The sequence below is a fragment of the Drosophila serrata genome, unplaced genomic scaffold, assembly GCF_035046125.1.
Source record: "Drosophila serrata isolate PLE 108 unplaced genomic scaffold, ASM3504612v1 contig_241, whole genome shotgun sequence".
Lineage (NCBI taxonomy): Eukaryota > Metazoa > Arthropoda > Insecta > Diptera > Drosophilidae > Drosophila > Drosophila serrata.
The window spans coordinates 2,490,887-2,518,683 of NW_028257139.1; the positions used below are offsets into that span (position 1 = coordinate 2,490,887).

Sequence of the window (27,797 nt, forward strand, 5' to 3'; positions counted from 1 at the left end):
ACCACTCGCTGAACCAGACCATGGAACTATGGTAAGAAAAATACTAAATTAAATTAAAAATAAAAACAATTGTATGAAATATGCATGCCCCATGAATGGAATTGACATTCTAAGCGTTTTGTTAGTTGTTTTATAAAAAATCCGTTCAGTCGTTCATGAGAAAACCCCACTTTTGCACTTATTTTCATAAATGTTCCTACGAAGAGTAAATATATCTGGCAGCACTGCCTGCCTAAAATTAAGTCAATTTGATTAAAACTTTATTATAAAACTTATGCAAACTGAAGATCGTTTCATTAACGTGATCGCAATTTTGAACATTTTGATCCACGTTTCGTCAAAATCCGTTCAGTCGTTCATAAGAAATCCCGACTTTTTCATTTATTTCCATTTATGTACCGGTGAAATATAAAAAAAAGAAAACTTGTTTTAAACTTTATAGTTAAACCTATGCAAATGGAAGACAGTTCCACAGACGGCATCGCAGTTCTGGACATTTTGATCTATGTTTCATCAAAATCCGTTCAGTCGTTAATGAGAAATCCCGACTTTGCTGCCGGGTATATTTACTCTTCGTAGGAACATTTATGGAAATAAATGCAAATTTGGGGTTTTTATGAACGACTGAACGGGTTTTGATAAAACAACTACCAAAATGCTTGGAATGCCAATTCCATTCATGTGGCATGCATATTTCATACAATTGTTTAAATGGTCAATAGGAATATTTTCTGGCGGACTATTCATCGATAGTGTGTGGGAGGCGCCCCTATCGATATGAAGTATCGCACCAAATTGTTTTGAATGTCTTTTCGATTTATTGGGTAGTCACTTTTCTTAATGTTTTAGACAACAATTTGTCATTTTTATTTAATTTATTATTTTTATGAACATGGTTCCATGGTTTGGTTCAGCGAGTGGTTCTCTGCTGGTTCCCATCTGGTTCCATTTTTATAGTTCGCGCCTTAGATATCAGCCTAAATACACCACTCCTCTTCCATTTTTTCCGCAAATTTTGGTTCATGGCGAGATTTATAACTTAAAATATGCAAAGTAGCTGCAATAGTCAAATGGTCGCAAACAGCTTTTTTTAATAAAATTTTTATTCTTTTTGCAAGTCGCTCGAAAAAATACTAAAAGTGTGTGACGTCAGGAATACCCTAACGCCACCTAACTTTCTAGTACTTTTAATTTCGTGTCTCCGTACAGGCCTTCAAAACGGCGCTGACGAACAGCCGTTTTAAACTATTTGCCTCTCGCTCTCTCACTGCTTTAGTTTAAAAATAGTAAATGCAACGAACTTTAAGCTTGGCGGCTGAACAAACGAGTTTAGCAAACGAATCTTTCGCCATGGACCCCACCAATTCAGCTGTCACGGATCGTGGTGACCGGGAGAAGGTTTTGGCAATGCTGGTACTAGGACTCGGCAGTCTTTTGTCGGGCATGTTGCCCGCCTTCATTTCGGAGAGGAATCGACAAAGGTTTCCTCTAACCACTTCTATACTCCTTTGCTATGGAGCTGGAATCCTTCTGGCCACAGCTCTAGTTCACATTCTTCCAGAGGTGAGTTTTTGGCTGGTATTTAGGGAATTGGAGGAACTCAGTGATACTGATATCTGATACTTCAACAGGTGCGCGAGCAAATGGACTCAAAATTCGCTGAGGTAGCCATGTGCGGTGGCTTCTTTGTTATCTACTTCATCGACGAGTTTATCCACTACTTCTTTGGCGAGGCCATTCAGCACACTCATTCCCATCCCGAACCCATACCGGAGCCCGAGCCATCTAGGCAGAGCAACGGCTATGGCGCAGTGGGTGAGCGGGCGCCCTTGCTATCAGCGGAGTCAACGTTACATACATCCCACTCGCAGTATGTCACCGATTGTCGTTCATTACCCATTTACCTATTTGATTATTTTATGGTTTGCTTTCGATCAGCGTTCATGACCAAGATCACCCGTACAGTGCATCCGGATGTGATGACGCCAGTGTTGAGGACGCCAATGCCCGCATATGCCACACCAGTCACACAGAGCCCTGTGTCCAATCGATGACCGGCACTCTGGGCCTCTTTGTGGCCCTGTCGCTGCACTCCGCCATCGAAGGGCTTGCCATTGGGGTCCAGAACTCATCCACTAAGGTCGTTGCCTTGACATGGTTCCTTCCTAGACATAAAGCGCGCGCAATCTTGTGCAAATATTGGAGCAGAGAATCGCGTTGGCTTAGTCTAATAACATAGATAACCGAAATCTACTTTGTCTCGTTTTAGGTTCTATTTCTGCTTGGAGCGGTCGCCTGCCACAAGTTCGTAATGGGCTTCTGTTTGGGTCTAGAGTTCCGATCTAATCCGCGGACAAGTTTTCGCGCCCAGTTGGTCGGCATCTCGGTGTTTGCAGTGGGAGCTGTCATGGGAATCGGCCTAGGCATGCTTATCGTGGATGTGCCCGCCGCTTGGTCCACTAAAACGCTGCCTATTATCCAAGCGCTGGCGGGCGGTACTCTCTTTTACGTCACCGTCTGTGAAGTGATACCACGGGAGAAGGCACGCTGGCACTCTAATCAAACGCGGCGCTGGGCGGGATTTGCCCAGTTTGCGACTGTCGTGGCCGGATTTGCGACCATGTGCATTATAAACTTTTATCTTTCTGGTATTTGACATACAATTTTCGCTTATTTTACTATGCTAATGATCTGTCCCGCTTTCAGATGACGAGTAGGAAGGAGTTTCATAGATAGGATTCTTGCGCTGTGACCGAATGTTGTGCCTTTGTATTTTTAAAGGATGTAATTTTATCGATTTGGCAGCTTTTAAGTGTTTAATGTTAGGATAAGACCACATTTCACATGTATTTTTAACGAATCTTCATTTAGCATAATGTATTTTAATCTGTTGATAAGGGTTAATGGTAACTCGCGAAAGATGATAAGTAAAACCCAATCAATTCACACAATAGTCTTTTGTCTAAATGTATATTTTTTGCTTTCTCCAGAGTGTATTTGTTATGGATTTCTTTTATTTTTTTATATATAATAAATCTTACAAGCTACAGGTCCGTAATCAAAAAATGGGTCATCTTTTTTGTTTTGTTTAATGTCATTAAATAGTACACTCGTAAAACATCATCAGTTACTTAATAATCCGTATTTACGTTATTTTTTGTTTTAAACCAATTAAAACAACATCCATATAACTACATACATCTACTAATTTGTATGTATCTGATATATATGTATACTAAATATGCATATATGTTTTTATAAGGTGTTTTCCTAATTGTGAAATGTTGGTTGCTTGCTCCTACGTTGGTGGTGTGGTGAATTAAACTGACACTCATAAATAGCGCAATGCTGGGTGGTATTGGTCTCTGATCACTCATTCAAGGTGACGACTCCGAGGAGCTTTACGAACATTAATGGGATGGGAAGGGGGCGTCGGATTTACAGTTACGTGAGATGTGCAGATTAGAACTTATACACTTATGCCTGTGCATATGCGTATCTTATCCTCCTCTCAATCCTCTTTAACAATTTAATTTACAATAGAAACCGAAAATTCTTGCCGCGCTCGGTAATCTGCGTTTGAACTCAATCGCCGAACTTAGAACATAAATAAATCTAGTAATTATAGCTCCTCCTTCGCTGCCGCACTAACGCCATTCTCATCCTCCTCCTCCTCGTCGTCCCCCCACTCGCTAATGAGACTCTTGACCTTGTCCGCCCCACTGGCTTCTTCAGTGGCAGATGCCGCTCCCCCAGTTTCTGTTACTGTCGTAGAGACTAGTGCCACCTTGTCGGTGCTTGCTACATCATCGCATTTGTTTGGCTTATCCTCCACACTATCCTTTTTGTCCGTTGCCTTGGAACCTTCTTCGCTTTTGGCAGCCTCTTCGTCCGGTTTTGATCCCTCACTTTCGGCCGGCTGGTCGGTGGCAGATTCCTGATCCTCTTCTTCCGCCGTCGCTACTGCTGGAGCGGACACCACTTTCGCTGCTGTTTGCTCAGACTGAGCCCCATTCTTTTCCTCTTCCTCCTCCTCCCCCTCCTGGGGCTTTTCAGACTCGGCTATCAACTCGTCAAGCAGTTCTTTCCGAATATTCTCCGCCTCCATGTGAACATCATCATCGGCAGCTGCAGCTTCGCTTGATTCCGCCTCAACTTCGGGTTCGGGTTCTACGGCAGTCGGATCCTCCTTAATAAATTCCTCTTCTTCAGCATCCATTTCAGACTCCTTCTTAATGCTGACGACATCGGACCCTTCAACTGGTTTTTTATCTTTTTTGGTCACTTGGGCATCGACTTCCATTTTCTCGGGTTGACAATTTATGCTGGCGGCTGAATCTATCGCTTCCTCGGCAGCTTTTGTCGCAGATGAATCTTCAGTGCCTTTATGCAGGGACTTTAGGGCCAAGTCGATGTCGTCTTCTTCCTCCTCGTGAATTTGGCCACCGGTTATTGGTTCTGACTGCTTGGCGGCAAGTTCACCTTCCAGCTCTGTTGTAGCGGGCCTGTCATCGGCTTCATCGTCGTTTTCATCCTCGGTCCAGTCACCCGTTAGCTCTTTAAGCTTTTCGCTAATGTCATCGCGAGACTTTTCCGATTTTGGCTGTAAATTGAATATATATTTACCAACTCCGTTTTAACACGACTATGTTATGCAACTTACCTCCTTATTGCTCTGCTCCTCGGACTCGGCAATTAAATTTTCTGCCCATTCCAGATTATCCATAGACTCCTTGCTCTCATCGGCAATACTCTTCTTGCTACTCTCTACCGAGTCGGCGGCAGCCAGCTCACTGTAAATTTGGCTGTCGTCGTACTCCTCCTCAGTGCCAGCTAGGGATTTGGCATCAGTCTCCTGCTTGGCGGTCTCCGCCTCTGGCTCACTGAGCACCATCACCACACCACCGGCGGCAGCGCCTGCTTGTTGTTGATTAAGCTGCGATAGGATTTCCTTGCGCTGCTCGTCCGTAAGTTCAACCTCATTGCCATCAGCTCCCACAAACTTCACCTCTTGCTGCTGCACCTGATCTTGCTCATGCTCCAAGTCTTCCTGCAGCTGCTCTTGGTCTGCGGCTTGCTGCACTGCAATGGCACTAGTGGCTGGCGGCAGACTGATGTTCGAAAGTATGCGTACTTTGCCAGTCTGCTCCGGTTCATGTTCCTCCTCGCCTTCCTCTTCCTCATCCTGGGAGCCAAGGAACTCCTCATCGGTCTCATCAATTATGCCATCTTCTAGAGCCTGCTCCTTGTGGTAGCTCTTCATGTGCCTGTACAGCTGAAGCTCTTGCTCGAATACCTTGTTGCAATAGATGCACTGTTGCTTATTATCGTCCGTGTGCGCCTCATTAATGTGCGCCTCCAGCTCGGCCTTGGTTAGATACGACTGGTTGCACAATGCGCACTCGGCGAAGGTGTACAGCTGCGACTTGACCTGATGCTCTGTGTACATGTGGAAATGAAGTTCCCGGTTGTTGCTCGATCGCCAACCGCAGTGTTCGCAGAGCGCAGGATCAATGGTCTCCTTGTGCGTATTGATCAGATGGCGTCGGAATCCCCGATAAGACGGAATGCTGATGGGACGTCCATTAACACCACATCTCAGGCAAAGCCATGGACCTAGAAGCAAAATTGTTATGATGGATTAATAAAGGGTTTATCCATTATGGAACATCACTTACCAGTGGTGTTCTCGGCCCCTTGGGCAATTAAGGCGTGCATTGTCTTGCTGTCGATGCGTCGCTTCTGTTGTGAGGCTGCATTGCCAGCTTGGTTCGTCGCTGCTGTCTGGGAACCGCCTGAAGATTGCGCATTTGTGTTTGTTTTCTGCTGAGCGCTAGCGGCCTTTTGCTGGGCAGTGATCAGCGGCGTGGTCTTATCTGCCTTAAATGACACATGCAGCTTCTTATGCGGCGATGTCGATGGTGGATTCGAGGCAGTTTGTACCGGGGATCCTCGTTTAATTTGCGCTGGAGGCTTCTCAGCGGGAGTGGCTGGAGTATTGGGCATAATCTTCAGCTTGATGTTCTTGTGACCCTTGACAATATGCGGGTACTGGCGGAGCACTTCAGCTATAATCTTGGTGTGATTCAGCTTGGCATTCGAAGAATCCTTGACTATTATCGTGGGCGTCTGGCTGGGTGAGTCCTGCTTCAGGATTATTGTGGTGGAGCCGTGCTCCAGCTGAGTCTGCGTGCCCTGCGGCGATGCTGTCAACTGCTGCTGCTTGGACGTAGAGGGCTGTGGTGGCAAATCGTCGTCGTCATCGTCTCCAGCATGGACATCGTCGTAGAGCATGCCACTATCGTACTCGGGATCGTGATCTCCGAACTCTGCGGCTATTTGTTTGCGCATCCGTTGTTGTTCTGCAAACTCCTTGACCTCCTCCAAACTGGGCTTCTTGGATGGCGGCGATAGGAGGCTGGTCTGTGCCGGTCGCTTATTGTTGTTGTATCCTTTACGCAACTGCTCGAACGGAGAGGTGGGCTCCTGTTTAACGGTGGTGTTCCCACTCCGGATCATTGTGTTGCCGGTGGATCCACGCTGAGTGTTTTGTCGCAGAGGCGTGGGCGTTCCTACGCTGGTCATCCCACGGCTTTGTGGCGATGTACCCATAACGCGATGCTGCGGAGTTCCCGAATTGGCCTGTCCAACGACACGCCGACGGATGCCCTTTGGACTGGGCGGCTACAAAAGAATATATACATTTTTTAAGTTATTAATGACCACAACAGAAATTGCTAGACTCACCCTTTGTTGACGATTTACGTTCTCCATGGTCCGACGATGTGCCTCAAGAAGTTTCAGCAGAACGGTCATATTCATCTCCTTGGCCGTACGCAACAGCTTGCCGTACATCTTCAACTCGAACTCCAGCGTGCCCGTGTACATGAAGTTGACAATGGGCACCACCACGTCCGCCTGGAACTCATTGGGCATGATGAGAGCATCGTCGACGATCTCGCACGTCTGCTCCAGCACATTAAAGTAGTCCGTGCAAGCGCTGAGCACCAGGCGGTGCACCTTTAGCTGTGAGTTGTCGCGAAACTGGAGCGTCAGATCGCAGTAGTCCGTCTTGTTGAAGAAGTTCTGCAACTTCTGCAGGAAGAAGACGCCCCAGTTATCCACCTTCACCGATTTAACTTCGCCCATCTCGCCGATGCTGCTTTGTCCTGTATCCTGTGGCCTTGGCAAGTTCTTGTTTTCTTTCGCGCGCCCTCCCCGTTGTTTTGCTGGCTCTGGCTTGGTGGCGCAACTGTACTCCACAGGGGTGAGGAAAGCAGGAGTTAGGGGGTCGGGAAATGCGAATTATGACACGAAGCAGGCAACAAGAAATGTCCGGAAAAAAAGCAAAACAAAAACAGTTAGAATGAGTGAATTCCAGGACGTTTACATTCAAATGCACAGCGCGTCAATTGATTTTCGGTTATTTTTCCTTTGCGGCACGGCGCGCAATGCAGCTCACATACATATATCGATATACAAGTGTACGTGTGTGACCGAGTTGCTATTGCTGGCGTATGTGTGGGTGAGTTTTGCGCGTCGCCAGGCTTTCTTTTAATATTTTATCACCACTGCTAAGCGCCAACTAGCCAAAAATGATTCTATTTCAACTTTATTGTCCAAGCATCATTTGGATATTTGCATCTTCTGTGGTTTTTTTTTTGGCGCCTCCCCACTTCACACAACAACGCGTTTTTCGGAAGCTCACAATTTTCAACACCGTCTCAGTTAGTGGCAATCTCCGCGATGCATGCATTTAAATGTTAACCAACCGGAGATTACACAATTAATACATACATTTACTCGTATTGCACTCTACTTTTGCCGGAAAAAAATTTATTTAATTCTTTCTCCAGATTCAGGCAGCCATGTTCTTTTCCAATCATCGTTTGCGTGACAGGGCTGCTTTTAGGGCTATCGATAGGCACGCGATTGCGGCTTTGCCGACTTGACGCTGTTAAGGTGACGCATGTTTCGAAACCGTTAATTTAGATTTGAAATTTAAAACTCATCTAAAAATTTAATTGGCTTTTGTAAAAGCAATGCAAGGTCTTCGCCCGCTAAATAGGATTAAAAAATAATTATTTGAAATATAAAGTATTAGGTAAGCCTGGTAGGTATGGGAAGAACCTTGAAATATAATTTCTTGCTGTGGGCTGGGATATTGGGCTTAGGATATAGTTTGGATTGTAAAATTTAGATGATACCACTTCCCTTTTTAAAAACACTTTGCGAATTGACTGACGTTTTTGCATTTCTTAAATAAGTGACGTCACAAAACCATGTATTCGATTCCATTGCGCCACCTTTCAATGCTACCAAAATAACGGGTTGGCAGCCCTGCCACCACGAGATTCTGAAAAACAAAAGTTGTATTTTTTAGCTTTAGGACACTCCCAGCATCTACCGACAAGAATGAGTGGCCGGAATAGAGGCAAAGGAAAGAAAGGCGGAGGACTCTACCGCAATGTCAAGACGAATCACAATTGCGCCCGTAGCTTAGCCCAACAGGCCAACGAATTGGCTAGTAGCAGCGGAGGCGATAGCTCGGATTCGGAATCCTCTGGCGGTGGCAAGGATGATCTTGGCCAGCCGCCTGAGTTTGCAGTGGCTATGTGGGACCTTAACCACTGCGATCCCAAGAAGTGCTCGGGCAGAAAGTTAGCACGTCTGGGTCTGATCTCCAATCTCCGCCTGGGACAAAAGTTTGCCGGCCTTGTCCTTTCTCCCGTTGGTCAGCTGTGCGTCAGTCCGCTGGATCGTGATGTTGTGGCCTCCTCTGGCGTGGCCGTGATCGATTGCTCGTGGGCCAAGCTAGACGAAACTCCATTTAGCAGGATGCGAAGCCCTCATCCGCGATTACTGCCATTCCTCGTGGCCGCCAATCCCATCAACTACGGCAAACCGTGTAAACTCAGCTGCGTAGAGGCCATCGCTGCCACACTGCACATCTGTGGATTCACAGATGAGGCTCGTTGGTTTCTGGGCAAGTTCTCCTGGGGCCACGCTTTTCTCGAGCTCAACGAGAAGCTCCTCAACGCATATGCGACGTGCAAGAGCAGCGATGAGATTCTAAAGGTACAAAACGAGTACCTTGAAAAAGAGCAGCAGGAGCGAGATAAGCCAAGAGATCTGCGCGAATTTTATCCTACCAGCAGCAGTAGCAGCGAGGCGGAAAGCGAAGAAAGCGATGCTGATGGGGCGGAGGCTAAAGCCAAGGGCTAATTTTTACAAGGTGCTGACATTTTATTATCATTACGATTAGCTTATTACAAAACTTGTTATGTGCGTTTTTTAATTTACAAACCAGTTGTGAAGAGCAACTAAAGAGTTATTGCAAACTGTTTCGATGAAATATTCACTTCAGAGTCGTTCCATCAAGTCAAAGGGTGAGAGATGTTTGATTGTCTGCGGACCGACGACTACTGTGAATTTCGCACATACTCGGGGTCCACGTTGATAAAGTTGCTCATGCTGAAGTACATGGCACTATTCTTCACCAGGAACTTGAGGAAATCCTGCAGGTGCAAAATCAGGTTCTGCATGGACTGCTGGTCCAACGCTGAGTAGCTGAGCATGGAGCCCAGACGCACGAAGAGCCGCAGCAAGTGAAAGGAGCCATACAGCTCTGAGAGCGGAGTATCGGGATGCTTTTGCATCACATCAGAGTACTGGGCACGTTCGAATTTATACAGCAACTGGGAACCGAGCATTACGTTAAAGTACTCCACAATGCCATCTAGAACATCATTAATGGCCACCTCCTTGCTGGCGCTAGTCGACTTCACAGACTTCTTGTGCGCCAAATACTGTTCTGCGATTTGCTGCACTGTCACCTTGGCCGGTAGCTCCAATAGCTTGTGCTCTCTCACCACCGCATACCAATCATCGGTCAGATAGTGCTTTAGCTCGTCGGGTATCTTGATCTTTACCTCCACCTTGGCGGCATACGCTTCTTCGCTTTCCACACACGATGCGGAGTCTGCGGTAGGTGTGGATGGAGTGGTGGGCGCCGGAGCCGGCTTTTCTGCTGCAACGTCGCTGCCTGTCAGCGACGGGCGCTGTTCGCTCATCCGCTTCTTTTTCGGCGCGACCGGTGTGGCAGCCTCGTCCTCTGTGATCTCCGCAGTCGTGTTAGCATCTTCCTTTTTGTCAACTGGCGTGCCGGACGTAGCCGCAACCGCAGCAGATTGTGTCGATTTTCGATTGGCCCGACTGGTTGAGGTGGTAGTGACGGAGGTGTTGGTGGCCGTGTTGGTGGTGGTAATGGCATCTGACTTGGTTGTCGGTCCCGCACTCGTCGTAGGTGTGCTACTGACTGTCGCTTGCAATGTGTTGCTATCCTTTGAAGGTGTGGAGGCGCGAGATTCGTTCCTTATCTGCTCCATTTTCTTTGCCTTGGCGCTGCCTTTATTGGGGACACAATCGTATTAATGGTTTGACAACAACCAAGAGGGAAACACACCTTTCTTATTGTCCTTCTTCGAGGGGGCGCTTTGGCTCGCCAGCAGCTCTTGGCGGCGCTTAACATTGTCCTCATTGTACTTCAGAACTCGGGTTTCGGGCACCCACTCGTCCCAGCTGGAATTAAGAGGATATTTTTGCAGAGCGGTTTCTTTGCTTACAAATCCCGTGCATACTTTTTGCTCCAGCCTGCGTAGTGAATGTAGTATTCGACCGGCGTCGCATCAGGCTTTGTTTTCAGCACCTTCGCCTCGTAAATGAGCGGGCCGTGGAAACACAGCACCCGTTCACCTGGAAGGCGGGAGAATTGGTTAGAGGAACTTTTGTATAGCCCGAGGGCGCCTTACCATCCGCAAACAGTGTGTTTGCATCGGACGTTCCTGCGATCCAGTTTTCCACTTTTGCGGGTTTAACTTCTCCCATTTTATTATTGAAAATAGAAAATATTAGAGATCAGTGTGACCGTGGTTGGAACAAAGCAATATGGCCTTCAGTTGGAAAGAAAAAAATACCGAATATCTTATCTGTATAAATAATGGTGAAAATTTAAATTCTATAATTCTTTAATTTTGTTGTTCTTATTATAATTTCCGAGCTTATTAAAAAAAACCCCTTTTAACAAAATATCATTCACCTTTTATAAACATTTTTATATATTAATTTAAGACTATATACAACAAACAGTCTGCTTTCAGCAAGTCCTTAACACGGATAACATTTGTTTGAGTCGAATAGGATAATTTGACCGCCCTACTGTAGAGGAAATTGCTAAGGCAGTGGGCCAAATTGTTCCTGAATAACAAAATAGTTAATGTTTTGCCGCCGTCGTCTGGCCCTCCTCCTCCCAGGGGCGTGGACCACGTTTGTTTTCCCAGTTATCAATGTCCACGTTTTTCACCTTGTCGTACTCAGTTTCCAGCGTCACCTCCTGGCGTTTCTTCATGTTTACGCCGTATTTCTTCATCTCCTCCGGAGTCACCGGCTGTTTCTTGGAGTACTGATACCTGCAAAGAGTGCAAATTCGGGGTTATAACACGAGTTTCCAGCCGATCCATGAATGCTAACCTGAGGTTTGAGAACTGCTGCAGGCCAAATGAGCCGGCGACCATCATAACCAGGAAGGGAATCCCATATCGAAACGATTTCCGTTTACTGTAGTGGTTTAGTTTTTCGGCGAAAGACATAACTATTAGAGCTGGCAAAACATTTGTCACTATCGATACCATTCCGTAAATCTTTCAGAAAAAGGGCCAATTTTCGCTCGACGGCAGCTGGGCACACTAAGACGCACAGTCCGGCAAGCCTTGAGTATCGTCTCAATGAGCAAGCGTTGCCAGACTTTTCGAGCTGAAAAACAGAATTTAAAAAAAATTAACGCGTTCTTTTCTTATATAAATGCCAATAAATTTTTGATAGTATGTCATATTTTATAAAATTAAAATGTTTTTCTTAAAAGAATTTTATTTAATAAGTATTATGTATTTTGAATAACTGAGAAATTTAAAAGGTTTTCAAATACTAAAATACAACTTACCATTAGTCACAGTGGAAATATGAATTGTTTTCCCTATAATCTGACCACATCAACATTTTTAATTTTGAAATCTTTCCCGCGTTTCCCAGACAAAACCAAGTACTTTTGACCTTGACCTCAATTCAAAAAGTATATACAGAAAAGATTTCTCTGTTAATTTATTTTAAGTGATAAATAACCACAACGGTTTTCTATGTGTAAAAAACCCCATGAGGGAAAGCTGAAGCTGAGTTCTACCAGCAGAATTCGTATTGCAGTCTAAGTTAATAATCACTGCTTGTAATAAAAGCGGTAAAAATTTACAATTTCTTCTTGCTTAAAAAAACGTTACTTTTTGTAGCACGCTTCTGGGATCATTTTCCATGTATTTCGGAACCATTAATCCCTTAATTGTTTTAACCCAACAAAGCTTTCATAAAATTAAAACGAAAAATATAAATTTTTTTTCTGTTACACACACTTTTGGTTCACGTCAATAACTTTCTGCAGCTGTTTCCTAGCATTGAAATAGCGCTGCCCTTGAAACGAACGCGAATCAAAAGATTTGTGCAACCTGCCAAGTGCGAGAATAATCTGAATCTCTAAACAACAATTGTTTTCCGGCGCCCGTCTAATTTATATATTTACATGCGGTTTGGCGATAAGTTCAAGGTCTCGGGTGTCTCTTTAATTCTCAAATAATTGACACTGACAATGTTGAAGAGCGCCAAAACGCTGTTCACAAGCACACCACACATGACATTCGATCCGGCTCACCTTGGCCACCTTGGAAAACTTTGGGAAGGCAAGTAGCTGTAGCTTGCTGCGAAGATTTCCTTTTGGCACAATAAAGCTCCCCGACCATAACCAGTTCGCAATCGTTTCATTCACAAGGAGCCGGCGCCAATTGATTCATCAATAGCATAGTCCACACCTCCAAAAACACTCCTCGATGCCGGCTCATATTGCTGCGTACTCCAGCACTTTACAGATTATATTTCATTATTTGTTGGCCTCTACCCATTGTTCACTGAGCATTCATTTGAAAATTTAACTTTCTTCATTTTCCGAAAGTTTTTAGAGAATTCAAAATGATTGATCTTGTGGCCCAAATGTAGGCAATAATTTTATTTTAACACTTTTGCCAATCGTTTTCAGTCAACCGTTATTTCTCAAAGAAAATATATAGGTATCGCTGAAAATGGTGAAGATAACAATTACCTTAAAATGAGCTTAATTTACATGATTTTTCTGAAGTTAAAAAGATTTAAATTAAATTGGAAACCTTTTTTTGAGGCAGCCCACAATTTCTTTATAGTTTCAAAATATGGTTAACTTTTTCAGAACATTTTGAAATTGTTCATTACAAAATAATTTATATCCAAGAAAGGAATGTAACTTCGGGAAAAAAAAGTTTATATACCCTTGCAGTTTCCAATTGAATTATAAGAACGAGTCGGAAACCGATCATAACTTATCTTAAAATATTTACATTCGTTGGGAAAATTCATTCACAGTGTTACAAGATTCTGAATAAAATGATAATACAATGCAGGGGTATAACAAACGGATACTCCAACAATTAAAATTGAAATAGACTTTAAAATATAATGAAAGGTTTTTGTTAATTATGATTTTTTTTTTATCTCAATAAACTTTTTATTAATATTTGACTTTGAGTAAAGTGCCTCTACATGTTATCGACTTTTGTGAGTCGTCTATGCCCCTAGGTCACGAAGCACTTTTCCATGCTATTTTCACCAAATATGGTTGCGATTTTTCCAGCAAGATTGCGTGCACTTGACTGAGCTAAGTTGAGAGATATAAACATAAATATGTACATACATATATACAAACGTATACTTGTACCTATTTCACGTATATTTTTTCGGAATTATGAAAACTTTGGTTTTCCATAACTAACACATGTTAGCAGCTTCGTTGACCATGATTTTGTTTTCTTATTTAGCAAGTTGCTCTGACTTTTTCGCTGTTTTACAATATTTTCAACTTTTCTCAAGGGCCTTTCTCATGCCTATTCCTTTATGTGAGTATAAATACACATATATATCGATCTAGTTTACTTTTTCACAACTTTCTTGTTTTGAATGAAAACAATTACGTCATTATGTGGGTGTTGCTATTTTTAATTATAAACTTTTTCGGCGCCTCGGTGCTGAAAAAAACATAATTTTCTCCAAGACCAGACGACAAGTAAAAAAAAGGAGGGGTACATTTTCTTATATCAATTTTGCTGATATTTATAGCTGGGCTTGGTTGCATTTATAATATTTTTTATATAATGCGATATTCTATAAATAGAAGAAATTATAGCTTATTAATTTTGGTGTTAACTGCAAGGATAAAGTAGGTAATATTGGTAGCAATATCATTCTTTCAGGATGCCAAAGACCTATTTGTTTTATAAGTTAAGTAAATATTAAAAATAAATTCAAAGTAATCTAAAGGTTAAAAATTGTAAATGTAACAATTCATATTTAATTCAAAACACCTATTTAGATTGTTTTTATCATGATTTTACAATTATAAAATAAAAATATTAGGGTTTCTGCTTAAATCCAACTCAAAAAAAAAAGAAAAACAAATAAAAATAGAGAAGTTATTCCGATATAAAAACAAAATCAATTAATATTAAATTGAATTACTACTTGCATGATAATATAATTATTTCCAAATAAATTGCTTTTGCTTTTTTAGTTATATACTTTATAAAACATTAAATAGTTTAAAAGTACTAGTGAACTTTCGTTGTTAAAGGAATCGTCTTTGGGATAAACCATACAATCACAAATTAATATAATATTCATTTTGGTTAATATATTTCATTTTATTCTAAATTTTAATTATGTTCTCTATTGTATATATTTTGCCTTATACAGTTTTGTAGATAATATTCCGAATCTTTCATCAGAATCATTTAGAGAATCTTTACAACTTCCGAAATCTCCCAAAATATAATTTTATTAAATTAATAAGCGAATATCAAAGTTGAAAATAGTGAGCGTGCCCAAGTGGTCGAAAAAGAATCTACAAGGCCAAAGATACATTTATATGTACATATGTACGTTTCTTGAGATCGGATCTACATACAATGATTATGAGGAAATTGCATTCAAAAGATTTTCACGTTCTGAACTCTTATGATGAATCATTGATGCGTTTCTTTCTGAGACAGTTACAAAAATCAAAAAATCTGAGACATACATAAGTGATTGCCAAGCAAAATGTTTTCCGTTCAGAGACATGACGTTGAAAAATCTATAGAAATCGCATAGGATATATTCATGGAGAACGAAAAATAATAATAATCTGTAGACCTATGGCGTGAAATACATACATATACCTTAGTGAAACAAGATTTTTTTGGCATATCAATAACTGAAAATTAAAAATAGAAGTCGAGAACATCAGAAAGCAAAACAAAAAGATCCACGAACACATACAGCTGCAAAGAAAAGAGAAATGGTTGTTGGCTTTGTATTGGAAATATATTTTGCAATCGTCAAAATACTGGGTGAGGAAAGCTTTTCGAAATACGGGGAAATATTCAAAAATAGGCTGAATAAAAATTGTTCGATTCCAAAGGCCTGAGCACCCATACACACGCACATTGAGCGAACAGGTGAAAGCCCCACAAAATCCGCGCGGGAGAAAGGATTGAGCAAAGAGCGGAAGAACGAAGAAAGGGCGCAGGCGCCTGCTTTTTTTGTGCTTGTGTTAGGTGATCATAAATCAGCCGAAGGTGTTCGGTCCTCACACAGACACGGCCCGATCGCTAGCCGAAGTCAACTGGGGGCTCTCTCGGGAAAGGTAAATATATTGGATATTGTGGGGCGGTAATTTCAGATACACTGACAGAAGTGTAGCTTGAAAATGATTAGGATTAAGTGCTGGAAGATCTTATCATCAAGAGATTACTTACATACTTATTTACATAATAATTTAATTTTTACACATGTACATAGTCTTCCAAGTCTAAATCTCTTCAAGTGGAGTACAATTAAATGGTGTAGGGAAGCCAGCTAAGGAAATAGCCATATAAAACAGTAGATTTATTTTTATTTATTGCTCCTTGTAATAAATTAATATAACGATTTATGGATCAATATTTTGACATATTTTCCTTGTGTTCTATATGTAAATTATAGTATTTATATTTAGAGTACATATTTGATCGTTTCCACCTTATTACTTTTACTGAAGTGAGTGGATTACATTTAATTCAACTATATAATCCATCTTCTCCTTAATATAAATAATACAAAGAGTAAAATAAATATAAACAGCTAATATCATTTAGGCATAAAAGGCGGTTTCTTGTTAAATATATTAATAATAAGTCTGCTTAAAAAAATTATTAATTATACCCATTCCATTTTTATATTATTTATTTCGCACAGTGCACAAGTTCACCTAATACACTCCTGCGGATGGTTCTCTTTGACGCAGATCGAGAGCAGAGGCCAGAATGCAGTTCCAAAATAAACGTTGGCCCACAACAACAGCAATAACATATGTAGCTTTCGATTCCGATTCCGATTCAGATTCGGATTCGCCTCGCTTTTTGGCCGAAAAGTGCCCGCTCTCGCACACAGATACTCTCGCACGCACACACGAAGCCAGATCGGTCGGAATCGACCAAAGCTAGCATCGAACGTCAACATATTGAATAAATATTTTCAGTTGAACATCACAATCCGTTCAAGTCGCGGATAACTCCGAATAAAAGTTGTGTAAGTAAAGAAAAAAGGAATACGCTAACGTTTTAATCAACAAAATCAACAAAAATATTGCTGAATTTTTATAAAACTATACGAAAGTGCTTCAAAACCAATTTGAAAAACTGTCCCAAATTTTTGGAAGTTACACCAAAAATATCCCGAAATTAAATCAAAATAATTACATAATATTAAAAGTTTCTGCTAAACTAACTTCAAATCAAACCAAAGTGCTGTGAAAATCTAAAGTTGAAGAAACCGCAAGTATTACGAAATTAAAAAGGATGCAGAGGAAATCGTTTGAAATATTTTTAAGACAGAGCCCAAAAACCCAAATAGAGGTTAAGCACCTTTTGCATAGTTCGATAAGAACTAATAATAACGATTCTCTGGGCCTTGTCAAGTTTGTATGCTGACCACAAGTTGACATATAGGGTTTCCACTTCCATTAAAAGCATTTTATGAGATGTATAAACATTGCCAATGGTCTCTAAATTGTATAATTCAATTCAGCTAAAGTTATTGTTAGGGAGAGTTGTGAAAAACGGGGGAAAATTTATTGAGGAAGGGTAAATAGTTGGTGTCTAAAAAATATATGATAACAAACGTATAGTAAATGAAAAGATTAAATGAATATCTTGATAGGATAAAGGTCCATCTTGATATATCTTTATCAGCAAAGGTTAATTTTCATTAATGGCAACAATCTCTTAGCAATAATTTATTATTTATAAATTCCATATGTATAACATTTCTTTTCCAATTTTGTATCTGCGAAATTCGATACACACGACCACTGGCCACAGATGCCAAATGGTTCTGAGGCGAACGTAGGCGAAAATCCACTAAGAATTCTTTCCCGGAAAGCTCTCTTCTCTCAGATTCTCAATTTAGTATTAAGTAATATCGCCAAGGGGCAAAGATATTCAACAGATGCCTCTATGGGACTATTTTTAGATACTTTCCGAGAGATAAAACGCTTAGAGAACATAGAGAGTGGAAGAGCTTTTCAGCTAAGGAATCTATATATGCATTAGACCTAAATACGTAAGCCAACGGAGTGTATCTATTGAAATCCTATAATTAGAAAATTCTCTATTCAGTATAATGAAAATTGGATTTTTCCGTTGGATAATTTGGAAATGTATGTGGGAGAAATATATACAATTTATAGATTAAAAAACCAAGAAGGAGGTGTTTTTAGTAACTGGGATAAAAATGCAAGTTAATCGAGTTATACTATCAAATAAATAATATATGTAATGTAATAATAAATAAGAGTTAGGTTAGGAATATATTTTTGGTATCTTTAAGATATAAAAGAATCCATTTTCACAAGCCCTTTCTTACTGATAGTCTTTCCTGATATAGGCCCAGTTTTTTGTTAAAATTAATAAATCTATGTCATTGCCGAAAGTTATACGAAGTCATGCTGGTGATTTTTGTGCTGAATCAACGCAAACATAACTCAATGTGTCACCTCAATCGACATATATTTCATACATATAAAGATATATATATATATTTGCATGTTCCATTGAACAAAAAATTTGCTTCGATTGCAATTTCATTAAAATTCAACATTTAATTTGGGTTTCTTTTTTTTGTGCTTTGGCACTTCTCTTCGGTCGGATCAGAACGAACTCTGGAATGTAAACAGAGGTTTTAAAAATAAATGACAGCAAGGAGTCGCGTCGTAATAAAGAATTAAAATTTCACGATGCGAAACTCGAGTCAATTAGCCGGTTCAAGCCATGACAAATGTTGGTCAAGTGGGCCTCGGAGGGAGTGGATATTAAGGAGGGGCCAAGAACCCTCCAGCTGCGTCCACTCTGAGTCAGAAGGTCTGGGATATTGAGTTGGCCAGGGGGAAAAATAGTCTACAGCAGCCGACTGTTCAGGTGATTCATTCGAGGGGAATCTTTAGTTGGAGAGGAGAGTTTATCTCTAGAGTTCATTGATAACAGAAGAATTTAGAGGGCAAGAGAGAAGATATTTTAGAGGAAGAGAGTACTAAAAAGAATGTCTTAAAAAGATAATTAAGAGATTTACTTTGGGAGAAAAGCAGATAAAAAGATATAAAAGAAGATAACATATATAAAGTGGAAATATAAACCAAAAATGCATACCTTGACTGATAGTAATAGTATTTCTTCCTCCTGTTAAAAACATACAAAGCAATCCCCTGGCCCAGTTAAGATTTCATTTAATCAACTGACACAATTTTTGGTTTGGTGGTAGAACTCTTTCTACTCCCCATATCCCCAGCTTCGCTTCACAGTTCCAAAAACAGATCCCATGTGATCGGCATAAATTAAGACAAGAATTCAAAACAAAAACGTGCACTACACCTATTCAGGTATTCTCTGGCTTTAATGATTTACTGTGAGATGAGAAGACACTCTCGAAAAACAAATTGAAGCCCAGTTGGAGAAAGAAGATCACCTCCAATGTGAAATGGAATGAGAATCGAGCAATAAAAGTCGTAAAGAAACGCCGGCAAAATATTAAATTCTCAATTTATCAGCTGGTTAAGCTTGAACAATGCGTCCGTATGACTTTTGAGGTGGCTCAACTTTTTGAAAAGGGAAAATAATTAATTGGTTTTGCCACCTTTTTGTGCTTATAAATAAAAAATAAAGTCTTTTAAAATCAACGATCTCGAAATTGGGAAATAAATCTAATACTTATAACTATTCACAAAGTGCCAAGGCAGACAGTACTGAAAAGTATCTATCGTATCCTAAAGTATGCTATCGTAACTTTACATAATTTGAGACTTAAATCAATAAACTTTTGGTGAATCCACTTTTTGGATTATTGTGAATCTACTGATATTTTTTTGAGTATTTAAAAAAAAATAGGTATATTTAATGATGCTCTAAAGAAAGAGATAGGATTGAATTATCAAGCCTTAAAGTGATAATAAATGTGGTTATTTACCATATAGATAATAATATTAATAAAGGAATTTATATACAACAATTGTCTTGTCTGGTTAAAAATCAGCTTATAAAATTTTGTGTTCAAAGATTTAAGCCTAGATAATATGTAAGGTATTTAACAATAAAGAATTCTTTCACTTAAATGGTACAAATTATAATAGTATAACATTATAATTATTATAATAAAATATAAAGTAATAAGTTAACAGGAAAATAATAAAGTTCAATAAGCAATTACTAAAAAATCAACAACTATCACTTCTTTGAACCCAATATAGTTTATAATGAAAAGATAATAAGATGAGAGTTTTTTAACCCTCTTCAATTGCATAAAAATATTCAATAGTAGAAATCAATCGTAAAATGCAAATGAATTCCTCAACACAGTTTCACTTTCGCACAAGTCGAGTTTTCTTTCATTTTTGTTTTGCTACTGATGATTATCGCATAAATTTGCTAATTGCCTTATTGGCTGCAGTTTAACAATAGTTTTCGATTTCGATTTCAATCTGTGTCTTCGTTTCAATTGCAGTTTCTTTCGAGTAGTGTAAAAGCAAAACAAACACAGACATGGATGCCATCAAGAAGAAGATGCAAGCGATGAAAGTCGACAAGGACGGAGCTTTGGAGCGCGCTCTCGTCTGCGAGCAGGAGGCACGCGATGCCAACACCCGCGCCGAGAAGGTGAGTCAGCCACAGCCACCCAGTACAAGCCACCCCTCATCCGCCATCCGCCTTACTAGCCCCTCCTCCTGAAGCATAAACAATCAGATATACAGAGAAAAAAAATTTCAAATATTGCGATTTTAAGATTTTTAAAATGTATATTCCTTATAAATAACTTCTCAAGAACTTATCAAAGACAAGCAAACAGTTTTGACAGTATTAGATCAGTTTATAAAATTTTCACTGTCTTCATTATAAAGCTTAACAAGAAAGGGTAGCCGAAGTTTATATACCCTTGCATGTTACAATCGAATTATAATAAGTAGGATGGAATCTAAAATCAATTCACAACTAAACTTCAAATATTCGAACTATTTAAATCGATATTTTTCCATATGAATTTGTTCGATACATCAAAGTTTAAAAAGCTCATAGCTAAGGCTAAAAATTTATAGGGTTTATAGACTCATACACTAACTAGAATTATAATACCTTGCAAGGGTATAGTAATAAAATATATAAAACATTTTTTTCGATTTTAGCTAAGCTACTCCTTGTTAAAGTATAAGATTTGTAAACATTTAGAGTACTTAGTATTTAAATCATATTTTTTTCGGTGTAAGCAAACGCACCTTGCCATTCAACGCACCGAAAAACATTTTGCTGCTACAAAAAACATAATGAACGGCTTTACACACAACAAACACCATAAATCTTGTTAACACATGCAATTCCCGTGTCGATGTGTGTTGATTTCTAATTGCTCTTTTTGTATACATTTTAAATAACGCAACTGTAGGCCGAGGAGGAGGCTCGCCAGCTGCAGAAGAAGATCCAGACCGTTGAGAACGACCTGGATCAGACCCAGGAGGCCCTGACTGTGGTCACCGGCAAGCTGGAGGAGAAGAACAAGGCCCTGCAGAACGTAAGTTTACCATTTTTTCATTTAAACATTTAGAATAACATTTACAAATTTTGGAATAAGATTTTAAGAGTTAGCTTAATAAGACTTAGGGTAAACCCCATTTTTTGGTAGTAACCTTAAAAAACAGGACTTTGAACTAAGATTTTATATATAATATTAGTTAGAAACCTTATTTTACATTATCAAACTATTCAATAAATTTATAAAAATCTTGTAATTGCTAATAAATTATTATTTTTGTTTCAATCTCAAAATTAAAATTCGAAAAAAGTAGACCCAATTCATTTGAACTACTAACTAACATTTTGTTAGCTTATTGTTTCTCATTAGTTAGTTACTTAATTGTTGAACAATCTATTTAGCTTAACTTTGAAAAATTAAAAAAAAAAATACCACAAGATATTTAAAAGCACACCCCAAAAAATCATAATTATTTAGATCACTTAAGAAAAAAAAAACATAAACCCAAAGGAAAACAGTCCATTAATCATTTGAAATCTACTCCCCCATTTGTCAGACTTAAAATGTCTTGAATCCTAAAACATTTTCCGCTTTTCCCCAACAAGTTTACCACATGTTAGTTTATTTCTTAAGAAATATAGATATATAATACATATATTTTATGCTTATGCTCAATATTTTGAAATGCATGCCAGGCAAGAAATACACATAAATTTATACAACCAATTTCTGATACGAGTTGGTGACAGCTCACGGTTTTTTGGGGGAAAGTGTCTAGAAAATGGGGCCGCGGGAATTTAACGCCAATTTCATGGCACCTTGGCTGTTTGAAATTGGAGAAAATGTTTGGGGGGAAACGGCAAACATGCCAGGAAATTCCAAAATGGAAAAAATCATAAATTCTTTTTTCAAATTTCAAACAAATGAAAGAGCAGTCAGCAATTGACACGCAGCACTGCCGCTCTCTTGCTTTTGCTCTCTCTCTACCTCCACTAGCTGTTGGCAACGCCTCTCGAAGATGGCGCTATTTTTAAATTTGTTGAAAATAGCCAGAGGCGAGTGCGAGAGAGAGGCGGCTATGCATTTTGGGGTAATATCAAATAACGCAGCTGAATCTTTGTTCGTTTGCCAAAAAGATTTACTCGCAAAAAAGAACACACACAAACGCTGTGGCGAATCTAAATTCTAGAACATTGTTCACAGTGCGGCCGTAGGTTTCCAAAAAAAATTCGAATTGCGATTCGACTTTTGATTGGGAGACATTTCGGGAAAGTATTCCAAGGACACTGACAATTGGCAGCGTTTCAAGAAAATCGTCAAGTATAGAGGTGTGGTGCAGGTAACACTTATCTCTTGAAAACTTATAAAAAGTAAATAATGCTTATCAGACAGCATAGAACTATTATCAGGCAGCATGTTTACTTGGCCCAGCCCCGGGCTTTAAAATAAACATGATGACAACGGATGCCTAACTGACTAATAACCAGAAAACGAAGACAAAAGAAGAGATAAGCAATTAAATGAATCAAATGCGGCGGGAGCGGCAAGAATGGAAAACTCTCAGCGGTCGTAAAGAGAGCGTACGCATTTCCTCGCTCTAGCTTTCTTTTTCTTTCGCCCTGCGCTCTAACTGCATACTATACATATCGCTGACACGCTCCCACACACTTGCCACATGGGGGCAGTTGAGAGAGCGGGCTAAATAGAGAGCCACTGAGAGAGGCACATTTTCAAATGGCCCCAAAAAATGATCGCCGCGGCGAACACATTTTCAAGTACAACACTGCGTGGAAAAAGCAGCAGCAGAAAACCAGCCAGCAGCAGCGCCCGCCAGCAGGAAAATTAAATAATTAACAAGCAATCAATTGACATTAATTAATTAAATAAATAAATTCAAATCACTGCTTTCATTTGAGTCGCCTCAAATGCAATTCTAGTGATCTTTCAATTACATAAAGTTCAAAAACAGCAGAGAGTTACAGTGTAGCGGAAACTTTTCTCGGCAATTTTCACGCGCTAATGAAAATCTGCCAAAGAGCCAACAATAACAACAAAAAAAAAAAGAAAATCTGTATTAAATCATCAATAAAAATAGGCAAACTAGCGGTACAATGAGCTCAGCTGTTTGAAAGAAAAAACTATAACTAAAGCAAAGCAAAAACAACAACAAGCTAGCAACACGCACCAAATAACACAAGCAACAACAATATCAACAAAATATGTACGAAAAAACATTAACTCAGGGAACTGCGAAAGTTAATAATGCATATGAATGGCAAAAAGTGAGATACAACAACAATAATAATAATAGCAAGACAACAACAACAGCAGCAAAAACAGTTAAAGTCAAGCAACAGCAACAGCAACAACAAAATAGCAGTGCGAAAAATGCAACAAAAGCAATAACAACAACAAAAACAACAAATCCAACATTACCGTTGCAGACATGCAACAGCATAACCGTTAAGGCGCCAGCACAAAATCAAAGCGTTAAAATCAAATTCGTTGGCAATTCGGCCCGCCGGCAAACGCTGGCCCATCAAATAAAGCGAGCGCATCGGCATTTACTCACCAGCGGCGGCAACGACAAACAACCGACCCAGCAAAAGCGTAAATTTCTTTAATTCTAAATTTCAAGTGTTTTTAAATTCACAGAATGTAAACGTGACGTAGCACTTAGCTTTTACTCTTCACTTCCAACATCGGCAGATGGTAGAGTTGCCAGAATTTTCGAGGAAATTTCCAAACAAGTTTAAAGTTTATAAAAATAATTTTAAGATTTTAAAAATCTAACAAATTTTTCTCCCAGTTTAGTAATATGTAATTCAAATGACTAAAAACTTACTCCACCAATGACATATTTCCTTAAACACTCTGGCTACACTACCAGCTGTTTCCATCTCAGTCAATGGAAAGAAGGAGTACGACTTACGTTTGGGCGTAAGAGTGACTGAGAGAGCAACAACGGTTTCTGGACGAGCTACTCTTTGTAGCCGTGACTCAAACCCCTTTCGATAACCCGACTGCCACAAAAGTCATCCCTGCAGCGGAATTTTGGCCAAAAATTTATTCTCAAAAACACACAAATATAATTGGATTCCGTAAATACACCCAAATAATTAACACGGAAAAGTGCTCGACCCCCGCCGTCGTCGATCGCCCTTCCTAGCTAAGTATTATTTAATTTTCAGAAAAGCACCAAGTGTTAGCACAGTCTGGCAAAACATTTGCCAAACCGAAACAGAAGCAGAAACAATTGTTGAAAAGTGATAAGAAACCGAATCATCAGCAGCAGCGAAAGCGTGGAACCAGGAACACACGCCATCCGGGAGGCCGGAGTGACGGCGCTGAATCTGGCCTCTCTTCGCGCTGGTGCTCCATCGAGGCGCAGCTGAATGTACTGGACGACCTGCTCTACTACTGCGATGAGGAGGCCCAGTTGCACCTAGCGCAGCTCTACAAACAGTTTAGAAGGGGCAGCAGCAGTAGCAGGAGCTACTCTCCGGCCAGCGACTTCTGGAGCGACTCGGACATGGACAACGACAATGACTCTAGCACCAGTGGTACTGGCAGCCACAGCAACAACAGTCAGGGCCACAGCTTGACGCCGGCCTCGCTGAAGCGACGTGGCCACCAGCATCATCCGCGATTCTCCGGTACCCGCCGTCCCAATGTACCCAATGTGCAGGAAATTCTGGCCGCTCTTTATCGCGGGGACTCCAAAGGCGTTCTGTCCAATCTCAGAGGCGAGGCGGCGCCCCCGGAAGAGGAGCAGCAGCAGCAAACGGAGATGGCACCCAGCAGAAGCACCTTAAGCCTGCCGCTTAGCGAATCTGTGACAAACTCTCTGGGCAGCAATAGTCCCACGCCCACAGACGAGAGCAGTGTTCAAGATGAGAGTGCAGCAGCGCACACAGCAGCAACGCCAGGAGTGGCCGGCGTGCCGCCAGCAGCTCCTCCGACCACTAAGAGCAAGAAAAAGAAACGAGAGAAGGGCGAAAAGTCGGAGAAATCGGAAAAATCGGAGAAGAGCGAACGCAAGAAGAAATCCTCCTCATCTTCGGGCAAAAAGGAGCGCAGCAAGCGATCCGCAGCCTCCGGAAACCCCATGGAGCTGAGCAGCGATAGTCTGGCCACCGATCTCAGCGCCGGGGCCATTGACGAGGGCATTGCATTGGCCGATGACGACGATAACCAGGCGGCGGAGTGGTCAAAGCTTCGCTGCACCAGCGAAGCAGCCGAGATTGTGGCTGAGCGTGAGGCGCGCCGAAACAAGGGACGATGTGCTGACTACCCCGGACTGGCGTTCGGCAGGTCCATCTTCAGCTCAGACACCATGATGAAGTTCAACATCATCCGGAACGAGCTTCACAACATCATGAACACGCAGCTCAAACGGGTAATAAGGGCAACTTCGTTTATTGACTACTAATCTCTGTATTATCTTCTGTGTTTATTCCCAAACCAAGTTAAAGCCACCTCGTTGTTGTTGCTGAACTTGCCAGAGTAGTGTCCAAAGTTTGGTTAGGTTCTGCGATTGCTCTAGTTTGTTATTGTCTCATTCTCCTTCGCTGTTCTTTTGCATTGCAAAGCGATTACGTCGTCGTCGTCGCCTTCGTCTTTTCGCTATTTTCTTAACCCTTCAATGGCCCCGCGGTCTTGATTCGGCCTTCGCTTCGAATTTTCTTGCAAGACTTGACCTCGTTTAGGTTTACGCATTTTTCGTTTAGCTTTTACAGCCGAGATTGTCTTTCGATGAAAGTAGTAGCAGTATTTGTTGCTTTAAAACTTTTAATATTTTATGGAATTTTCCCTTGGTTTCGGAAAGTCTCCAATACTGATATAATTCCCACAACCCTCGTTAAGACGGTATTCCAAAAATAAGTTTATTTAATTGCAGGCAATTGTTTAATTAGTTACGCAATTTTCTGGAATGCCTAACGGTACCAGCCGGCCACCTGTTGCTCTCCTCGTACACTCTTCTACTCTCTTTGCGGGTGGAACCGTAAATGGGCAAAAAGAGAGCTTGAGATAAGCGCGCTAAATTGTATTAGTAGTACACCTCCCTCAACCCCGTCGGTTTTATACGCTTTTCCAGCGCTTTATTCAATTCTCTGTAGTCTGAAAATGGCAACAGTTTGAAACACTAAAAGGAAAACCCGGCCATATTTGGCCAAAGCATAAAACCACACGCGTCCAAAGCTCAACTTGGCCAAATTGGCGAACAAATTAATTATTAGGCTCGGCGACCTTCGCCTTTTTGTATTTTTATTTACTTTTAATTTCCTTTCAATGTCGCCGGCTAAAAATGGACGAGCGCTCATTGAGTGTTTGCATTATCAAAACAATTACGCCATCGCGATGGGGAAAAAAAAACTACAGGTGGTTGCGAACTTCACGAAAAGCGGCCAATAGGAGAGTCAGATTAGTCATTACGTTTCGCCTTACGTAGTTTGCTGATAAGCCCGATGATAAAGCACCGGCATTGTGTTTTCCGTTTTTCCCCCCTACAATTAGTGGCAGGTGTGGGAGGGAGAGGGAGAGATGGTTGTGGCGGTGACGAGAGAGGCCGTTAAGTTGCGTTGGCAAATACAGACACCGACACACACGTTACACACACAGCGTTTTAGGCGAGGCAGACAGAAAGTCACACGCACGGTGCACAGCAGTTGTTTCGCTCGCACAAACCACCACAGCCGCTTCACCCGAGAGCGAATTCTGTTAACTAACATCCACCCGACAGCACCCGAGAGCGAATTTTACACGAGAATTCGACCCCAAAAGTGAGAATTCGATTCCATGTATCTGTAAACGTGTAAAACGGTTTAACAGACGTGTAAAATGTAAAGTGTTAAACAACAGCTTCGGAATTCAACTCACACACACAGTAGCGTTTTAGGCACAGCAGTTGTCTCGCTCGCACAAACCACCGCTGCTTCAACGGCGCTGCCAAGTGTTTCTGTTTCATTTCGATTTTCAATTTCCAACTCGTCGCAGTCGTTGTCCTCTCTCCGTCGATTCGTGTGTGTTTTTGCCACCAAATAGCAATATTTAATACTTAAACACGAGTTATTCCACTCCACATAGTGTTCCCAACCGAATTTTGCCACAAAACACTGCCGCGAAGCCGAGGAAAAAGCAGTTGAAGAGAAAGAAGAAAAGAAAAACCGGTGGTTCACTGTATGTGTGTTCGTTCCTCGCTCATTTCGATTGAATTGTGTATGTGTGTGTTCCTCGAGATTTCAAGTGTAAATTGAATTCGGTGCTGCCATAGAAATTGTCGAAAAAGTGCAAAACTTTGCCAGGAAAACACCCAGAACTTCATTTGGATATAAAAGCAAAGAAGAAAAACCACAAAAATGACGACCAGCATTCCACAAGGCACTCTCTTGGACGTGCTGAAGAAGAAGATGCGCCAGACCAAAGAGGAGATGGAAAAGTATAAAGATGAGTGCGAGGAGTTCCACAAGCGCCTGCAGTTGGAGGTTGTGCGACGCGAAGAAGTAAGCCGCCTTTATTCTACGTAATGTCTTAGCTCAATTTTTGCTACCCTTTTGGTATGGGAAAACGACTGCGTGACCTGT

The 27,797-nt window shown here is 40.9% G+C and overlaps 6 protein-coding genes and 1 long non-coding RNA gene across 41 annotated transcripts in view; 3 read left to right on the forward strand and 4 right to left on the reverse strand.

Annotated features, from left to right (window-relative positions):
- Positions 1–1,180: 1,180 nt before the first annotated feature.
- Positions 1,181–3,069, forward strand: Zip88E (Zinc/iron regulated transporter-related protein 88E). Its single transcript, XM_020958012.2, has 5 exons — positions 1,181–1,563; positions 1,632–1,870; positions 1,939–2,140; positions 2,270–2,648; positions 2,707–3,069. The coding sequence occupies exons 1-5, from the start codon at positions 1,291–1,293 to the stop codon at positions 2,715–2,717; spliced, it is 1,104 nt and encodes a 367-aa protein (XP_020813671.1). The 5' UTR covers positions 1,181–1,290; the 3' UTR covers positions 2,718–3,069.
- Cp190 (centrosome-associated zinc finger protein CP190) lies at positions 2,957–8,173 on the reverse strand. The gene is made up of 5 exons (XM_020958010.2): positions 7,798–8,173; positions 6,748–7,252; positions 5,679–6,684; positions 4,664–5,616; positions 2,957–4,603 (listed from the first exon to the last, which is right to left on the reverse strand). The coding sequence occupies exons 2-5, from the start codon at positions 7,147–7,149 to the stop codon at positions 3,623–3,625; spliced, it is 3,342 nt and encodes a 1,113-aa protein (XP_020813669.1). The 5' UTR covers positions 7,150–7,252; positions 7,798–8,173; the 3' UTR covers positions 2,957–3,622.
- Positions 8,174–8,242: 69 nt separating this feature from the next.
- LOC110188298 (18S rRNA aminocarboxypropyltransferase) lies at positions 8,243–9,341 on the forward strand. Its single transcript, XM_020958000.2, has one exon. The coding sequence runs from the start codon at positions 8,416–8,418 to the stop codon at positions 9,223–9,225; it is 810 nt and encodes a 269-aa protein (XP_020813659.2). The 5' UTR covers positions 8,243–8,415; the 3' UTR covers positions 9,226–9,341.
- On the reverse strand, positions 9,223–10,974 carry MRG15 (mortality factor 4-like). Its single transcript, XM_020957999.2, has 4 exons — positions 10,812–10,974; positions 10,641–10,755; positions 10,466–10,581; positions 9,223–10,408 (listed from the first exon to the last, which is right to left on the reverse strand). Exons 1-4 carry the CDS (start codon positions 10,885–10,887, stop codon positions 9,423–9,425), a joined length of 1,293 nt encoding a protein of 430 aa, XP_020813658.2. The 5' UTR covers positions 10,888–10,974; the 3' UTR covers positions 9,223–9,422.
- A 103-nt stretch (positions 10,975–11,077) lies between these two features.
- l(3)neo43 (cytochrome c oxidase assembly protein COX16 homolog l(3)neo43) lies at positions 11,078–16,147 on the reverse strand. The gene is made up of 3 exons (XM_020957787.2): positions 15,925–16,147; positions 11,530–11,811; positions 11,078–11,468 (listed from the first exon to the last, which is right to left on the reverse strand). The coding sequence occupies exons 2-3, from the start codon at positions 11,688–11,690 to the stop codon at positions 11,273–11,275; spliced, it is 357 nt and encodes a 118-aa protein (XP_020813446.1). The 5' UTR covers positions 11,691–11,811; positions 15,925–16,147; the 3' UTR covers positions 11,078–11,272.
- Positions 16,148–16,679: 532 nt separating this feature from the next.
- Positions 16,680–27,797, forward strand: part of Tm1 (tropomyosin 1) — a 28,892-nt gene continuing 17,774 nt past the window's right edge. For 17 of the 35 annotated variants that reach the window (XM_086831885.1, XM_086831886.1, XM_086831883.1 and 14 more), the window contains exons 1-2: positions 22,630–23,823; positions 24,405–25,612. In XM_086831885.1, the coding sequence (XP_086688011.1) occupies positions 23,433–23,823; positions 24,405–25,612 (1,599 nt within the window). In that variant the 5' untranslated portion in view covers positions 22,630–23,432. Of the gene's footprint in view, positions 16,732–20,193; positions 20,346–21,126; positions 21,253–22,298; positions 22,553–22,629; positions 23,824–24,208; positions 24,346–24,404; positions 25,613–27,014; positions 27,717–27,797 lie in introns of those variants that run through there. The other 18 variants (XM_086831894.1, XM_020957783.2, XM_020957782.2 and 15 more) reach the window with 6 other exon arrangements.
- Positions 26,447–27,363, reverse strand: LOC147643892 (uncharacterized). Its single transcript, XR_015271421.1, has 2 exons — positions 27,094–27,363; positions 26,447–27,018 (listed from the first exon to the last, which is right to left on the reverse strand). It is a non-coding gene; the product is annotated as an uncharacterized LOC147643892 (long non-coding RNA).

Bases quoted from the DNA above. Each gene is read 5' to 3' on its own strand.
- Cp190 (XM_020958010.2), bottom strand. From the start codon at position 7,149: ATGGGCGAAGTTAAATCGGTGAAGGTGGATAACTGGGGCGTCTTCTTC. The intron at 6,685-6,747 runs GTGAGTCTAGCA...ATTCTTTTGTAG, and splicing joins ACGTAAATCGTCAACAAAGG to CCGCCCAGTCCAAAGGGCAT. The intron at 5,617-5,678 runs GTAAGTGATGTT...TTTTGCTTCTAG, and splicing joins AGGGGCCGAGAACACCACTG to GTCCATGGCTTTGCCTGAGA.
- Zip88E (XM_020958012.2), top strand. From the start codon at position 1,291: ATGCAACGAACTTTAAGCTTGGCGGCTGAACAAACGAGTTTAGCAAAC. The intron at 1,871-1,938 runs GTATGTCACCGA...GCTTTCGATCAG, and splicing joins TTACATACATCCCACTCGCA to CGTTCATGACCAAGATCACC. The intron at 2,141-2,269 runs GTCGTTGCCTTG...GTCTCGTTTTAG, and splicing joins TCCAGAACTCATCCACTAAG to GTTCTATTTCTGCTTGGAGC.
- LOC110188298 (XM_020958000.2), top strand. From the start codon at position 8,416: ATGAGTGGCCGGAATAGAGGCAAAGGAAAGAAAGGCGGAGGACTCTAC.
- MRG15 (XM_020957999.2), bottom strand. From the start codon at position 10,887: ATGGGAGAAGTTAAACCCGCAAAAGTGGAAAACTGGATCGCAGGAACG. The intron at 10,582-10,640 runs GTATGCACGGGA...TCTTAATTCCAG, and splicing joins TACGCAGGCTGGAGCAAAAA to CTGGGACGAGTGGGTGCCCG. The intron at 10,409-10,465 runs GTGTGTTTCCCT...TCCCCAATAAAG, and splicing joins GAAGAAGGACAATAAGAAAG to GCAGCGCCAAGGCAAAGAAA.